Here is an 18,153-nt window from a genome sequence, read left to right on the forward strand (position 1 = left end):
ATGGATTAGCCGTGTCAGCCAGTGCGAGTTTTTCCACAAATGAATACTCAAACAGAATGAGCAAGAAAGAAAAAAATCATTTCCTCTGATTAGGAAAAAATCTTACTTCTTTTTAAAATGAATGACTTTAAAAATCATCAGTCACCAATGTATTACTTTTAAATAGATTTTTTCAGATGCTTCTGGGAAAGGATGCACATTTAATCACTGCTGTTTATTTATCAAGCTGAGAAACTCTTTCAGACTAAGCTGTTGATGGAACATGGAGATCCGAATGCTTTGAAGAGCCATGAAATAAGTCTGACTGACAGGGAGACTTAAATTAATGGTGAAGAGAACAAAAGATTTGAGAGATACTGACACAAGAATGGAGAAACAACATCACAGATAAGAGTGTGTACAGTGAGAACAGAGAACATGTGGGATGTACTGAGCAGTCCTCGCTTCTGTGCTACCCAGTTATTAGGAGACTTGTCCCGTTATAGAAAAAAAACATTGTCACTACTGCCAGACTGTCAGTAATTGGACTTTGGTTAAAATAGTTTTTTTCCTGTGCTGTGTGGCTCTAAAACTGTCACCTTTTTAATCCAAATAGCCACACGATAGCATCATTTGCCGATCAACTCTGCCTAACCCTCCCTGGCATCAGACACTGCCTTTTATTGTTTTTTGAGCACCTTTGTGACTTTTAAAATATATATATAATCCACATTAAATTAGAAGTTAATTGTAACAGAAATAAACTGTAGCTAAACTATAGGTGCTTTACTAAAATGTTACTGTTTTACAGTATGGTTTACATCCCACTCTCTGCTAAGACCTAATTTCTCTGTGTTTTAATTTTCTGTCATGAATCACAGATTAAATTCTTAATTTATGATTCCTGTTTCTCTGAATGATAACATTTAAGTTATCTGGCCTCTTACTGTATCATAATAATAATAATGGTAAATCCCACCCCTGAACATCCACACACACACCTGAGTATCTGCAGCCCTATCACTCATGTCCATCACATCTAGGATTCGTGGTCATGCCTGTGAGGCATCTGTTCGCTTTGTGTCCATTCTCAGGCTGGCCTCCGCCCCTCCGCTCTTTCCTAACTCACCTTATGGCCCCAAAGAACAGTTGCCATGGAGACCATGCCCGTCAGGTTCTGGTGGGACGGGCTTGTAGTCAAAGCCTCTCAACGATCTTGAGCAACCTCTCACCCTCCCCATTCTTCTTCTTCCTCCAGGAAAAAAATCAAATAAATAATACCCGTTCCACAACCACGCCGCTCCACTGAAAGGTTTTCTGTAAAAACGAAGAGTTGAAGCTGCCACATGTGAGCTTCTTTTTCAACATGTTACAAAAAGAAAGATGAGTGGCACGTTTTTGTTGCTGCCGCTACGACTTAGTCTGATTCTGTGAGATATACAGTCAACAGTGACTCACAGCCCATCTTTTTTTTCACTTTTTTTTTTTGATAAACATACCTGAGAGTCCTTCACCACTCTGCTTGAGTGGCTACTCTTTTGTCTCACTTCTCATGGCTCTCCTGTTATTCCTCAATAGCAGCAACATTTAATAGTTTGCATTGTACACTGAAGTGGTGAAAGCCTTTAATTTATTTAAAGAATTTGCTTGTTTGTTCTTTTTTTTTCCCCCAGAGTTTCCCTTTTTTCTTTTTTCTTGTTTAAACTTAACTAGCTCCAAACAAAATACAGCCATGGTTAGATGAGAAATTTACTTTTTGTAGTTAATAACTGATAATCCCACAGCTGACCAATTACAGTTTGTTCCATACTTATGCTTGAATATGTATGCAAAAACCAAAAAATACATGTATAGTTTACCACCTCAGCTGAAAAAGATGCTGCTACTTATTTGTAAATATGGGTTATAATTATTCACTACCAATACAGAGCTCTCTTACTCTCTGACTTGCCTTGTATAATACATATATATATAATAATTATATGTAATTTGCACTGATTAAAGCAAACTTGCTCACCTTTCTAGTCAGTTCTTCCCCTCTGTCCTTGTACTGTGTTCTTCTTTCTTTACATCTGTGGATGGTTTCTAGATGCCGGAGCCATCCATTAACTCTAACCCACCTCCCCTCCACTCTTCTTGCCGCCCACGGTAAGCTCTGACAGAGTGTTATGGGGGGGCGGGTGGTGGGGCTGATAGTGGCAAGCAATGGAGCGAGCAAGTTATTACAGGACAGGCAAATAGAGGCCCGATGAAGCATGAAAACCGTCCTTCCCTAAAGCACCACTCATACATATACACACAAACACACACACATGTACAGACTAAAGAATATACAGACAGATGGAAGGAAAGAAATAGGATAGACGTACAAAACACATGCAAGCACAAATATAGATGTTACTTTTCACTGCTCTCTTCCACAAAAACAAAAAGAGGTGAGAAAGAAAGACTGGCATGCCTATACACATGCATACACACAGCCTGTCCGTTAATTCACGCTTTCTCTACGCACGCTAACGAGAGGAGACACACTACATGACGAGCCACAGCAACAGGAACGGGGTGACAACATGGAGCATGAATATTAATTTTAGGATGCCAAAGGGATCTGGAACGGCACTGTTGCAGAGCAGTTAACATATTTTGCTTCCTAGCTTGGCTTACAGAGCAGCTTTCAATCAATCAATTTTTTATATCCCACCAGGAGGATGTTTGTTGGCAGTAAAGGTTTATAAAAGAGTAATACACAGAGAACAGTAAGGAGGCTCAGATGCTGAAGTATTGGGTGCACAACCCTAATATTTCGAGAGAGCAGGGGTTTAAATTAATTTGAAAGTGCCAGGGTTCAAACACTCTAGTGCAATTTTAAAAGCAACCACTTGTACTGTGTTTTGATCTGCACAAGTTAAGCGTGTTTAGAGCAGACTGGAATAAATCGAGCTGTTGTTCTTTGGTTGAAAATACTGCCAGCCTGAAATTATTTGCATGCAGGCAGTTGTTCAGAAGGCTTTGGCAGTGGGAGTAGGTCAGAAATCAGTGTTTCATTTGCTTCAAATTCACTTACTAATGTACTCTCATTGAAAGTATTGGATCTTACAGACTTTGCTCAAAGAAGGAGTAAAAGGCATCACATGTTTCTTAAGTATCTTCCAGATGAAATATCCCTTAGTGTTTCACAGTTTCTTTGCCTGTACCAAAAGCCATTTATCAGTGCTGCCTGAGTGGACGCGTCTCATCTGTAAGATACAACACACAAGCAAACACCATACGTCTCGAGTGCAGTGCCGAAAACATGAGCTGGGATAGATGTGAGGCATGGGTCCCATTTTTGAGTGGAACTCAAAACTTTGATGTGTATCTGGGTGTCCTATCTGCAGTAGATAAAGGGGATTGTGTTAGTGAGGTGCTAACACGCTATCTGCTACACTAACACTATCAGCATGTGAGAGAAACAGCTAGACTCCTGCTGGAGTTGATCTGGATTTCAGAATGATTGGATTGCATTAGATGGTGTGAAGAGATTGAAATAAAACCACTACAAAGTCTGCTCTGCTGCTAAACCTCTCATCTCCAAAGTCAACAACTGGCACGTTCTCATTCTCCCGTAAATAAAAAGAATCTAGTGTTGCTACCTCTGCTGCGTGTTTTTGTTGACAACGGATAAACCTCCCACCCTCACACCTACTCTCCTTCTTTACATAGTGTACATGAAAAATTAAAGGAAGAAAATCAGCTAAATCACAATGCAGGCAGAATGCCAACGAGAAGGATACATTGCTAGTGTTAAATCCAAGTGTGGCAATTGTGTTGTGTTCTACATGCAGATTTCAGTTTATCTGCAGGTGTAAACATGTTCCAAAAGACAGTGAAAGTACTTTTCTATTCCCCCCCCCCCAACCTTTTTTTTTTTTTTTTTTTTAGCTGTGTTCATTGAAACTGTAACCATCACTTTAAGAGTTTGGTCTTTTTTCACCCTCTAGACTCTGTTCTGCTGATAGTCTCGTCTACAGAGAATAAAGGCATTAATGAACCAAAGAAGTTGTGGTTTGTAGTATCTTCCCTGCACACCCCACATTTTTTTAAATCACCATGTGGCGTGGGTTTAGTTAGCACACTCTGGACAAGGATGAAAGGATTTATGGAATTTTGTTTGTACTGCTGTTTTCACTCGTATGAGGATCTGAGAGCAGTCTGTCTGTGAATACGTGGGTGTGCGCGTGAAAATGTTTGAACTTTATTTCTGCTAAACTTTCAGCAAGTTCTGCTCACGAATGTACGTTCCTGACTAATGTTCACGCTGTATTCAGTGGACCGGGTCTTAATGCCACGTGTGTGTATCTGTTTGTGGGTGTGTTTGAAGCCAGATGGCATGCCTTCCTCATCACACTCTGCAAACCCAATGCACGCCCTCTCCTTATTCTGGATGCCCGCCTAATACTAAACGTTGCACCGTGCATGTGTAAACATGTGAACAGCCTGACACCTAGTGGTTCTCTTCTCCGTTGTTGTGCACTCTTGTTCCCTTTGCTCGCCAGTGTGCTAATACATGATGGTAGGCATTTCATCCATTGCACACCTTATTTTATCACTCTGCTTTTGCAACGGTGGCAGGAGAAATTCCAAATCAGCCAGAAACCTCATACCCATAATCAGCATCAGACAAAGTTACTATATCTAATAGAGGCTACAGCGGCGACTTTCCTATATCAGCTCTAGCATTTGAAGGCAGGCGCACTCCAGGGGTTGAAGCAAACCTGGAATGCAGAAAGTGGAGGATGATTACCCATCCCCCCACGCGCACACAGCCTCCACCCCACCCTACTTTGGACGCTTTTTAAATTTGAGACTTTGTGAATGCGAAATGAGTCTTCTGTGCATGGGGAAAGTACAGAACATCTGTGCAGCCCCTATCTTATCCCTCAGGAATGAGCCAGAGGGAGGAAATATCTTCATTCCCTTTTATTCAGAGGCGTTTTAAGTGTGGCAATTAAGATATGTGGAGTCTTTTATTAGGCTGATTTTTATTTTTATTTTTTTATTTTGCTCGTTCGTCTTCGGATAAGTGTATTCTGACAGTGGCTAGTTAGCATATTCATTGGCAGGTAGCCAAAGGAATGGGCTCTAGTTAAAAAAAAAAAAAAAAAAAAAAATGCTTGTATCTCAGCAACCCAGCGGCATGTCAGCCGTTGATCTGCAGAGTAGTTTGATTAAAGACAGACAAAAGAGTGCTTTGGAGCTTGTTTTAATCACTGCACTCTCAATAGCCTATTGTGCACTAACATCGGCCCTCACTTTGCTTCAGTAGCTGCATCCAGTTTTCTGTGTTTGTGGGCATGTACTATATTTTCACCAGTATTCTGTCTCATGTGCTTCGAGGCAGTTCCTCAGTGAATTTTTGTTTTTAATTTCAGTTAAGGCATATGTTGATGTCGAAGCTTAATCTCTGATTGCCCTACAGGCTGTCCTACATTATCATGTAAATCTTAGTAGAAAGTGCTTTCCAATGAGTATTAACCAAAATATGAGTGTACACACATTGTTTGGTTCTGTCTGATTGGTAGGTAACAAAATCTTACTGTATAGTACTGATATGATATTATCAGAAAACATCAACTTTCTGAGTACTTAATATATTCTGCTAAATTCATCATGTTGTTGCTATATTTTTTATTTCTAAACTGCTTTATCTTCAGCGTTTCATCAGCTACAGTCTTCAGCTACACCTAATTTCTTTGTATTTTCCTTTCAAGGAACCAGATGTTTTTTCATTTTTGTGGTTTTGAACTTGGGTTGTTCTTTGGATAGTTCTTGTCCAGGTCATCCTTCTTTTTTAAAGAGCGACTGTCAGTATGTACGATGAAAATCAGGAGTGAGGTACAACAACGAGTGTCTTCAGCCATCTATAAAACACGGTAGAGGCTCTGTCATGGTTTGGGGATCTTGTCGAATTATCGACACAGAAAAGCACCATCAGATTTTGATCCAATAATTTGATGTAATACCATTTGTAAATTGTCTGATTGGCAATGTCTTAATCTTTCTTAATGACTGATCCCAAACACACTGCCAGTGCAGTCAAAGCATACCTGGATAGAAAAACACTATCAGTCATGGATTGGCCTCCCCAGAGTCTGGACCTCAACATTACTGAAGCAGTGTGGCTCGACAGACAGCAGAACAAAAAGTAGCAGAAACCCAAAGAAGAGCTTTGAATGTCCTTTGAGAAGCCTGGAGAACTATTCCTGAAGCCTGCTTAAAGAAATTACAAGAAAGCTTACATTAGAAAGTTTAGGTTGTGCTGACAAATTAAGGTTCTTAAGCTTATTAGATTTGTGCAACTTAGTTTTTGTCTTGTATACTATATTTCCATTTACTTTTGCACATTTCAGTAAATCATGGAATCAAGTTCGACGACCTGAAATTCTGTCAAACTGTAATTTTCAGACTCAAGATGTCTTTTTTTATGATACAGAGTAGGAAAATGCCAAGAACAAAAATGAAATCAGGAAAAAAATAGTATGAGCTATCGGCCAAATTGTTGTTTTAAATAAAAGGTACCAGTTAAGAATTGCACAGTTTGAGTGCAAGCCTATCATTTAGCTATTTTTACCTAGTAGGACCTCGCTTGATCAAGGCTGAATTCTTGACAGCTCCCATTCTTGTTTTAGTCCTTTCTAATTCACACAAAAATAGGAAAAAGGGAAGATGTCAAAAAATAAAAAACTGTTAGCAAGGTTTAGAAAGGATGACACAAAGAGATGCAGACAAAAGGAGTGTGTTCCTGGCACTGAAGGCATACAGCAGGGGGTCTGTATGACTCTATCTCATTTAATAGATTTTAGGTGGAGTTCAGTTTGGCAAAGCTGTGTGCATAAAACTTCAAAAGACACTCTCTCTTCCCTCTCCCTTTTGGACATGTTTCTTTCTGTGTCCTCTTTTAACAACCGCCTGTGACCTCTGTGCGCTCCTTTAAATCTTCTCTCTCATGCAAAGGTAATAAGATCAATAGAGGTGGGATATAATGAACTGCTGAAAAGTAAGTAGTAAAAATTTGGAGAGAAAAAGTGAGATAAGGATGGGAGGTGTATGGGGGGTTTGTTTGTTTGTTTGTTTGTTTTAAATTATCCCTTTAGCTATTTATAACAATTTTGCTTAATTTATTCTCAAGCCTGGTGTATCAGAATGGCCAAGTACATTAAATATCCATGACAATAAATTACCAACATGACCAGCAAGAAAATACCAAGTAAAGAGAAGAGGAGAGGAGGGAGCACTATGCAGGGGGAGGCAGACAATAGACAAGAAGAAAAAGATGGGAAAACAAAAGGCATAGAGGTAGTGGAGTGTAGGCGAGAGGGGAGTGTGAGGTGGAGAGATGTGGGTAGAAGGCACTCTGATGTGATTAGAGGGGCTTATTTGAAAGGCTACACCTCGCCCCTCTCCCCAAGCCTCCACATATGGAAGCTTTACGAGTTTATAAACGCAGTGTCGATGCAGTGTAAGAGGTGCCAGTGGCGCTGGGAGCACTGCAGAGAGAGGGTATTAATGCAGAACAAAAGTGCAGCCCCTTTCAACATGCTGCCATATGAAGGGGATTATTCTGAGTAAATATAGTACAATGCACTTATTACTTTTACCATTTTTATCCTAACCAATTATCCACTCAGTATGGTGGTGTTGTTGTTTTTTTGTAATATTATTTCATTGTAGCCATAAATTTTGGCCAATTATTTTGTTAAACCATTGACCGCTATAGAATTACTTTGTGGGTTAGTACTCCTGGTTGGGAATCACTCATAAGCTCCAACTTGTAAATTGTGAAAAAGCAGGATTTTAAAAGTGTAGTTTTTGTAATGGTTGTCAATTAAATAAGACGAAAAATCCTTTCATTTTGGACTCATGAAGTCAAACGTGCCCAAGCAGCTTTGCTGTTGCTCAACAGCACGAAAGTATTCAAGCATTTCATGTCTAGTTTGACAAGACAGGAAAGCTTGTAGTGATCTTTGATGTTGAGCTTTGATCATGACATTTAGGTCAAATGGAATGTCCTGCTAGAGTTCTCTGACAAAGCTATTGGAGAAGGTTAATAGGACATTCACGACGAGTAAAGAAAGAAATGTATTGCGATTGCTACCATGATGACATGTTTTATTCATCAATTAACAAGTTGCAGAAATTGTAGTATCAGTGTTTGGTGAAACCAACCTGTGTCTTAAAACGGTAGCAGTCCTCCTGGTTCACTTTCACAGGGTTTTCAGTGGTCTTGTAGTTATGCAGGTTTACTATCTCTGTTGACTGCGTGTCTTTTAGTAATCAAAGAGTGATGCAGTGATGATGGAGTTGATGGGATTGCAGGGCTATACGACTGTAGTTTTAGTCACGTTGAAGAATTCATTCGGCACGGTTAAGCTACCTCAAACTGCCAGAAATGTGAACTTTACATCAGTTCCCAGGAGTTCCTGGTAGTTTTCTACCTTATGCCACTGGATGTTTACAAATCTGAATGTCTAAGGTGCCGAAAGTCTTTGCAGTGTACTATATAATAAACGACTGCACTAGATTTTGCACTAGATGTGTGAACTTGTTCCTCACAGAAATTAGGTTTACGGGCAGATAATAGCAAACTTTACAGATCAAAGCTAATAATTATATCCTGTGTGCAGTGACTGTGAGTGTGTCTGTAAAGAATGGGAGTTTGACTGGGACTCTTTGAATCAGAGTCACTGTCATCAAAAATAAATGGAGTAAATGGAGTATTGATGCACAGATACCAGCTGTGCCTTCTCGCTCTCTCTTCAGTCTGGCAGCAAGTTAACACACAGCAGAGTCCGCAGGCCCAGCCCAGACAAGATGTTTTTATTAATGTAAATAATGACCTTGTGTCTCATTTTATATCATTTATTAGAATATTTTTACAAATCATTTTGTAGCAGATCCACCATGTTGCACTCACTATAGATATTTATTGAAGTGCTGTATCGTATTGCTCCAGAATCATTACAGAGCTTATCAAAAATTCCATTTTGATGGTGAGACCTGCTCACCTATCTCTGCATGTGATGATGACACCATTCTTTGTACCATAACTTCAACTAAACCATACAGAATAGGCAGCAGGGCTCAATCACACACACAGTATGGGGTGGGAGGTGGGGGGGCTGCCACACAGGATCCATCCCCCTCTCTCTCCCCCTGACAGGGGGTCTCTGCTTCACCCTCTTTTCTCCCTGTCTTTTTATCTCCTGTGTGATTTGAACAGCCTTTCAGACCTCTGCCGCTAATGCACCAAATAGGCTCCCATTGTTAATGTTACAGCAATATGAGTTTCTTTTGTGTATGTTTCTTTCTGCTCCCAGAAGGCTGCGCTGAAACCTGATAGGCAGCATAGTTTGGCAGTGGTGGGATCTCTTTATTTGCGCCTTTTTTTTTTTTTTAAATAGGTAATTATGGAAAGAATTCTGCTTTGTTTTTGCCTTTCTCTACTGAGTCCAGTTCATAATTAATTGGTAGCGTGAAGGACTGGCCAATTTAAAAATCACAAGGGAGGGGTCGAGGGGGCTTGTTTTAGTTGCTGGTGTCTGGTTGGGTAGCAGGCGGGTGGAGCATCTGAATTAGATTAGATTTAATTAAGGCATGGGGCCCCTGACTATACTCGCTGGTTCACAAATAGGCTGTATGCCAGGCTGGTTGATGGGAATTCAGCAGTATGTGTGAGCACACTTACAAACACGCACACACTGCAGAGGTTCCCCTGGGCCTTCAAGGTCAGGTAGGCAGAGGAAACCTGCAGCTTGGTGTCTGGAAGAGAGAGAATGGAAGCTGAAAACCATCTTCTGTCTTGACAGAAGGTTGCTGGTTTGTCAAAACAAACAATTCTTCTGATTAGAGGTTTAAATATATCTTAATGGTATGTAGCAGTTAAATCCGAATAAAATTTGGTTGTAAAAAAATGTTTCTCATATGGTTATGCTTTATCGTGTGTTGCACAGTGATGATTTGTACTTGCTTTCAATCAGTCAAAACTTGTTGTGTCCATGTGCTGAGGCAGCTAGAGCTTTGTGCTATGAGGTGATTTCATTACACTTTGGGTTTCTTTCCATTATCTGGGTTTACTGACCCTAGCATTGGGAACCAGGATAAGCAGTCACACAAAACTGTATTATTATTAAGTTATTATGAATCCTAATTTCATAAGGGTTTCTTCTGAGTGTTCACATGAAAGGGGTGGTGCTGGCACCATTTGACCAATCACAATTACTGGAACTGGAACAGAGCTGCTACTTTGATCAAGTCCAACCTATTCAAAGCTTTTTTGGGGGAAAAAAAGGCAGACTGTATAAGTTAACAGATTTATCAGTGTCACAGCTCTGTCTTTAAGATAAGGACTGTGATGGATCATAATTTAAATTAATGCTTAAAAGGCATTTTTAGTTTTTATTCTTACAGCTGCAGCTTTGGTTGTGTTCAGCAGTCTGAGAGTAAAGAGTAAATATAAAAACACAATTCAATAGTAGGCTTAGTTTACATTCAAATCTAGTATAGAGGTTAAAATTGGTCTCCTGTTTTGGATCCTATATTAAAACATACAAGAAAATTGTTGTAAAATTGTTTGCAGAGAACAGAAAAAACCCCCCGATAAAGTTGCATATAAGAATCTGTATTTGTCATTAATGCACATCAGGGAAACACCAAGACATTAGATATTGTTAAAAACAGTTCAGATCCTGCCACTGTGCATACACAGAGGTCCAAGGGATCTTCCAGAATGGTGACGCCATTTTCAAGACGACTGCTGGATCAATAGGCTGTGATTTCATAACTATTGATTTCTAACCTGGAACATAGCCTGCACCGGTGCAGGTTATGTTCACAGCATAAGTTATCATGACAGTATATCCCAGCAAGAGGTGATCCACCTTTGTAGCCGAGGCCTAACCTGAATAAGTTCGTAGTATAGGCCTCAGATATTTTCACTGTCTAAACAACGTTTGGACCCCTAACAACATCTTTTTTTTTTTTCTTTTTTTTTTTTTTGCTGGATAGGAAGAGTCTCAAATAATGATGTTGGACAACCTCCCAGAACTTTGTGAAGGAAGTTTGATGAATTGCGGATCAGTCTGTGTATTGGAGGGTGATCGATCAGAAGGCTGCAACTGGAATCTGGTTCACCCAGCTTTACATAATGACTGGGAAACAAACCGGAAACCCCCCAAAGTTTGACCTTGTTGTTACACCTTCCTTGTAAAAAAAACAAAAAAACAAAACAAAAACAAAAAAACACATTACAGCAGCAGATTTTGTCTTGGTCAGGTTTAGTGATATTTAGTACAGCCCATCTAATTTATCAGCAGCCAGATGGGACTGTTGGCAAACAAGTCGCAGAGGGCCCTGTGGTGGACCAACTATGGAACATCAGAACTTTCACGTTTCTTCCTTACTTTTTAAATTAAATAAAATTTCATTTTTCAGCATTATAAAAGCAGATACAGATAGTTAATATCGGCCAATATGCGTGTAAATGATTAAATAAACAAATACAAACTCCAAATGTTAACTGATAAAATATAATATACAAATATCATCCAGTGTTCCTGAATATGAAGTTTTTAAACTGTGCAGTATCAATATCAGCCTTAAAAATCCTATGTCCTTCAGGTTCCTTAAATATCTGTCAGGCTCGAATTTTTTGCTGCTTCAAGCTGTCCCCTCTCCAAAAATGTAGAACTTTCCCTTTGTGTACACATTGGAATCATAGCATGATTTGAATTTCCGTTCTTACTTTCAGCTGCTCACTTATTCAGCAGGGGTTACCACAGCAGGGAGCGCCACATATTTGATGTGGCAGATCCTCCTAGGATTGAACTGGAGAGCTTTCATTTGTTAGTCCAATGGTTTACATATGTTCCTGTTTCCTTGCATATTAGCAGCATATAAATTGATGCAGATGAAATCAGAAAGTGGAGTTCCCTTTCATAAGCATCTTAGCTGGTATAATAATCACTATGAAAGACTCACGTTAGTTGACTTTGAGCTTTTCGTGGTTCTGTTCGCTGGGTCTCTGTACCTCTACCTCATAAATGTGGAGAAAATCTCTACACTGTACTAAACACAATATCCCTCAAGAGCCTGTAAGTCTGTATAAGCATGGAATACTTCAAAAAGCTCCAAAAAGGCTTGCCTTACCTTGCACTTTCTGGGGATCTAATCCTTACAGATAGAAGCACTTTCAGACTATTGATTTGACCTTAAGATGTCTTGTAATGGTCATTTCCTGGCAAGCTATCTGGGCAATAGCCTCAACTGTCTGCATGATGGCTTGTGTACAGAGAAGTTAGTTTCCTAGGCTTTAATGCACATGGCCTTTTAAGTAGCTAATGGAAACCTTGAGCAGAGAACGTGGAAAGTATTTTGAACTTTGAGGTTTGATATTCACAGCCTTAGTTAGCATTAGTGTAATTTGAAGTGAAACAACAACTGTAAAATACTTGGATGTAGTCATTTCTCCTCAGCACATCCTTTCTGCAGCTCTGTAATAAATAGATTTCTTTCCACTCTCTTGCTGCCTCTCCTTAATAGAACAGTACAGTCAGCTGGTAAGCTGAAACACCATTTACATGAGCCCCATCCCAAAGCCTGATTGAAATTCTCACACTGTAATATCAGTCAGCGGAAATATTTAAGCGGCACTTCCTCATCCTATCTAAAATAATAAGCTGCAGTGCCCTGTAGCATTACTGTAGTCCTTTTCCTCATTTCAGGCAGCAGGTAGGCTGCTCTGCGCTTGTGTGTTTGGCTCCAGCTCTCATTGTGAACATTAGGTTCACTGGACTCTTGAGTAGTTTGCAAACTCTGCATCTCCCTGGGACAAACATGGCAAAGTGTGACGGCCCCTGGTGTTTCGCTGCCCACTCTCATCTTCAAGTTGCATTTTATCTAAAAATGCTATAAGCTGTTTTGCCTTCACTATGAATTATTTAGCTTCCCTCTCCTTTCTTTTTCTGTCATACTAAAGAGTCCCTGTTTATGAACCAGGCTTTAGAAGTAGCCTCTGCACTGGTGCACCATGGTTGATTTGTTCTCTTTGTCTCTGGGAGCTCTTAGGGTGAGTTTGACTGCTGTTATGCTTATTGCTTAGCACTCTCATCTCCAGGAGAGGCTGCCGCTGTTGAATCACATAGAATACATTTCCAAATGAACCTAAAAACAATTTACTGCTTGATATTCATGCCTGCCTCCTTTACTCCCTTCTCTATTCCCTTGGCTCTCCAACACCACAACTCATCTTCCTTAAATTAAATTCCCCTCTTCCTCCTCCTCTACATCCTTCCTTCCTCCATTCCCCTCTCTGTCCCTCAGCACCACTAATCCTTTTTTTTCTCATCCACCTACATTATGCATCCTTAGTTTGCTCCTTCCTCTCTTGCACAGAAGCTCCTGGCCAGGACTTTGTGACACTGGACTATCGCCTGCGCTACTACCCTAGCATCACCTACGCCGTCATCGGCAGCACCGTCATCTTTGTCCTTGTGGTAGCCTTGCTGGCCTTGGTCCTCCATCACCAGAGAAAACGCAGCGTCCTGCTGCCCAGAGGCGTACGAGGAAGTTCACATACCCACCACCATCACCAGCCCCTGCTGCTGTCCCGTCTGGTCATCTTGGACCGAGGCCACTTACATTCTGGAGGTCCAGCACTCTCCCCTGGCTCCCCCACCACAACCGGTCAATACAGCTCAACACCTCGAGCTCTGCAGCTACTGTCTGGGACCCTGTATCCCTCAGCACCTTCCATGGATTCCCCTCCATCATACTCACAAGCTGTTCTAGATGTCAGGTGAGATGAACAAGTAGTTCTAATGTCTGTATACATATTTCTACATTTTCACACTGTAACCTTAGACTGATCCAAAAAGCAAAATGAAAAGAAATAGCAGTGCTCAAATGTGCTGTTCTATCAAACTATGATCTGCTTGCAATCAGAAATCTGTCAGCATGCTTCCCACGGGTGCTTTTATGTTATTTGTAATGAACAATCATGTAACTGTTGTATACTCATTTATTATTAAACACAAATGTTGCTGCTCAGATATTAGCTCCAAAAAAGAGAACATTTGCTAAAATGGCAAAATAATAGTAATGAGATCCTGATAAAAAGAAGGAAGTTTGCTTTCTTTTAAAAAGACACTCAGTGTTCTTGCTTCAAAGAGTGGAAAAAAAACTAAACAATTGCATAATTATTCATATTAATGGAAACTAAATGAGAAAAGGTCTTTTGTTCTTTTTGCTTGCTCTTGATCGCTGGCACAGAAACGATTGTACAACCCAGTGTAATGTTTCTTCTGTCTGTATTTAGTCGACCTCCTTGGTTTGACCTCCCTCCGCCCCCTTACCTCCAAGATGGAGAGCTTGCTTCAGAAGGCGAGCTTCCTCAGTATGAGACCCCACAGGACCCTGTGAGCCACCCCACGGCTCATCCTTGCACCCCCTCAACACCCAGAACTGTGGCCACAGGCACACAGCCGAGCAATCGCTCCGGAGAGGAGTCGGCCCAGCTGTAGCTACTTTAGTGGAGACTGATAGACTGATAAAGACTGCAGGACTCAAGGACCAGGCTGCAGGGCAGCATGATGCCAGGACAGTCCACAGCAAAGACCCGCTTGAGGTGATTCAACAAGGACTGACAGGCTGAACAGTGACCTCAGCTTGTTGCTGACATATCACTGAAGAACAGCTCTCCCTGGTGGACTGAGCTGGTGTGTTGGCGCCCCCTGCTGGGATCACAGCTGTACTAGTTTGGTTGAATTCGCCCCCTGAAGAATTACTGTGTATATTACCTACCAGTGACCACAAACTGTATCGCTAAAGAAGTAGGAGCTATTTCATCAACATATTCATTAACATGTAATGTTGTGTGTCAGTGGTGATATTTGTCTTTGTGTGTTACTTTTCTGCAGCACTTGGAGAGCGAAGTCAGAGTCGTGCAGCACTTTACGACACTCCCCTCTCAATTTTAGATTTCGTGTCTCCAACGTCTGACTTTTATTTTCGATTCAACTGCAAAATACTCTAATAATAGATCAAATCTATGCTGCTGAGAAGATTTCAGAGACTTAACAGAATCCCATGTAGCTGTGGCAAACAGGAGTGGCTCAGTGAGAGAGAGTTTTTATCTGATTGAAGTGCTGATGTGAAAAATGAACTAATAATATGGCTAGTGATAAATATTAACAGTTGCAGATTCTTTAATAGGATTTTATAGATATTTGTTAAAGATGAGTGGAGGTTGTTTCTTTCCTTTCAGTATTTGTTTGTTCACTGTTTCTTGTCATTTGGTTAAATTCCAGCTGAAAATGTGAAGAGGACCAGAGTTAGAAATTATATAGATTATATAAGTTATATAGTTAGAAGAGCAGAAGTTATGTAAGTATTAAGTTTCATAAATAATTCCTCTAAGCAAAAGAACCACCCTGCTGGTAATGCATTTCTATCTGAAGGCCTGTAAGTATTTTATGTAAACACAAAGAAATAGAAAATACAAAGAATTGTGTTGAGGCCTTATTTTATGCTAGTGCCTTCTTTGTTTGTGGTATTCAACAATAAGCTCTCAGACAACCTTTTAAGAACATGCTGTCTTCCAAAATGTAATGAATTTATATAACTTTGTGATTCAGAAAATTCATCCTCAGAAGTATTAGAATCACGAAATTCATATCCGAATGTTCTTTTATTCATTTCAAAGTGGTTTGTTCAACACTGTGTACACACACACACACACATGTAAAAAATAGAGAAAGTTATCTATTTTAAGTAGAAGGCTACTTGGAGTTTAAAAGTGGGAGATGAATGTGTAACAGTGAAATTAAGTTTTTAGTTCTCGCCTAGAGGCAGCGGTGATGATGCAGGTACAAAAATAAAAAACAATCAAACCAAAGATAGTCATTATATAAACCTATTTCCCTCCAAAGGAACATTTATTATGCCTGTAACTTTATTATATCAGAACATGCAAAGGTTTATTGGGTAAAGCAGAATTCATGTTATTGCTGTAAAACTGGAAAATGGTTCTCAGGACAGATTGTACCAGTCAGACGATTCAGTTTATATCTCAGTTTTGTGTCAGGTTCTCTTTTTATTTCTCATTTGTTCTCATACATATTTGTGAAGTGGTCCGTGATGATCTTTTTACTCTTTGTATTCTGTACATTGGAAATAATATAAATATTTCTGACTCAGATATTACGTGTATGGCTTTTCTGTATACGATTCTTATATATTTATTTGTCATGAGTCACAATAGTCACTATGACATTAAATATTTTTTTAATACAGGTGTTGATAATAATGTTATTATCATCTGGATGATAGAGTGTAAAAGTAACATACCACAGTGTAACAGTACAATAGCACAATAATGAGCTAGATGTAGTAATTCAGTAAAAGGACTAGATGTTGTAGTCCCTGATAATGCATTGCGTTAAATTGTGAGAATCTTGAGGGATGGCTGTTATGAGGAAAAGCAGCCCAGAAACTTTACCAGCAGCACACATCGTTGTGTGCCTCAACTTTCGGTCTTTTACCCAAGCTAATCTGCCATTTTTGGGGGGATTAGAGCTCTGATCTAGGTTATCATATTAAGATTTGGGACACATCGTCAGTAGTGGACCTTGGATTCATCGGGTGTTTTGGCCATTATAACTAGACACCCTCGTCCAAGATTCAACTTCCTCATCCAGGATTCAAACATTTTTTTCAATCTCTGTGTCGCACACACATAAGAATTAAAAAAATAAAAAGTCTTCTTTCAGCTGTTTCTTTTAAGTTTCATCTGCCTTCATCTCATCCTAAAATCATAAACTTTCCCTGGAAGCTCCACGTTCCACGTTCTCTATCCAGAATAAAGTACATGAAATTGTGCAGCACTTGAGTGAGGTGACCTCAGGTAATCTGGACCACTTTTTTGTAAATCAGTTGGGACAGTAATCTTACATATTACATTCAACTGTTAACTTATTATGATTAATAAGGATTGCTAATTCTCAAATGTACAAAGCTGATGGGGTATTGTGGTCACCCCACTGGGCGGGTTTGTGAATAACGTGGGATTTTGAAATTTGCACCACAGGTGTGTTGACTAGGAGGCTGAGGGGTAGCACTGACAGCTGCCAGTATTTTGTTTTAATTTTTTTTAATTGATCTAATAAAATATAACTGCTCACAGACGCAAACAGCTTTCGAAACATCAGCTTTCTCTTATTTTTTCTATTAAAATGGGCAACTAACATAGCAAAGGGATGCAATAATGAAATATATTAATGATATATTTTTTAATAACAAGAACCATTATCTTGTTTTACTCAAATCAACGTTTTTGATGACGTGTTTTTACAAATAATCAGGTGAAGAGGATCGGTAACTAAAATGCTTTTATTATTTAAAATAGCTGAATTTTACTGACAGTCAATTTCAACAATGATACAATGTTAATTCTTTTATTGCTTATTTATCTACTTTCGGATTCTCTTAGGTTCGATATGTTTAGGCCACTCACCGTGTATTTTGGGGGGCAGTCTCAAAGCAAGGCCGTTCCCCTTAGCAACCAGTGAACAACAAAATCACATGATAAATACCAAGCACTGAGGCAACAAAGCCTGCAACAGTTTAAAATAATTTGCAAACCGTAACAGTAAATGGCCCACCCCGAAGGTTGTTTCTGCTGCTGTATCTCTTTAACCTTTTCAAACAACCTCAACGTGTCTGTCAGAGATGGTTGGTGAGTAGTTAGCATGTATCAGTGCTCTTCTGCCCACAAGTATTGATTTTCTTTACTACTTTCTCGAATGCCTCAGTGGCAGCTGCGCGGAGTCATGCAATGTCGCAGTTCTACCAACAGATGGCAGCATTTCACCATTATGAAAAAACCTCAAGCCTGTGCAAAAGCTGATTTCTGTTCTGCCAAATTAGCATACGTATCAAATATTGTTTTGTGTGGCTGTGTTCGTGTGTGCGTACAGCTATTTATGTATTGTTTGATAAAAACAAAATTCAAACTTATACCGTCAGATGTTTTGTGTTCATGGCAAGTATCCAAATGTGTTACACATAATTTAATGGGTACAAAACAAATATTATCTCCCTAGCCACCTCAATTTTTATTGTAACATCCCTCAAAACCCCCCG

At 39.7% G+C, this 18,153-nt stretch overlaps 1 protein-coding gene across 2 annotated transcripts in view; it reads left to right on the top strand.

Annotated features, from left to right (window-relative positions):
* The window catches only part of ldlrad3 (low density lipoprotein receptor class A domain containing 3), a 94,022-nt gene extending 77,877 nt beyond the window's left edge, over positions 1 to 16,145 (top strand). For both annotated transcript variants that reach the window (XM_063481203.1, XM_063481204.1), the window contains exons 5-6: positions 13,408 to 13,810; positions 14,330 to 16,145. In XM_063481203.1, the coding sequence (XP_063337273.1) occupies positions 13,408 to 13,810; positions 14,330 to 14,534 (608 nt within the window). In that variant the 3' untranslated portion in view covers positions 14,535 to 16,145. The remainder of the gene's footprint in view (positions 1 to 13,407; positions 13,811 to 14,329) is intronic.
* Positions 16,146 to 18,153: the final 2,008 nt, after the last annotated feature.

The sequence above is a fragment of the Pelmatolapia mariae genome, linkage group LG7 (assembly GCF_036321145.2).
Source record: "Pelmatolapia mariae isolate MD_Pm_ZW linkage group LG7, Pm_UMD_F_2, whole genome shotgun sequence".
In the NCBI taxonomy this organism is placed as follows: Eukaryota; Metazoa; Chordata; class Actinopteri; order Cichliformes; family Cichlidae; genus Pelmatolapia; species Pelmatolapia mariae.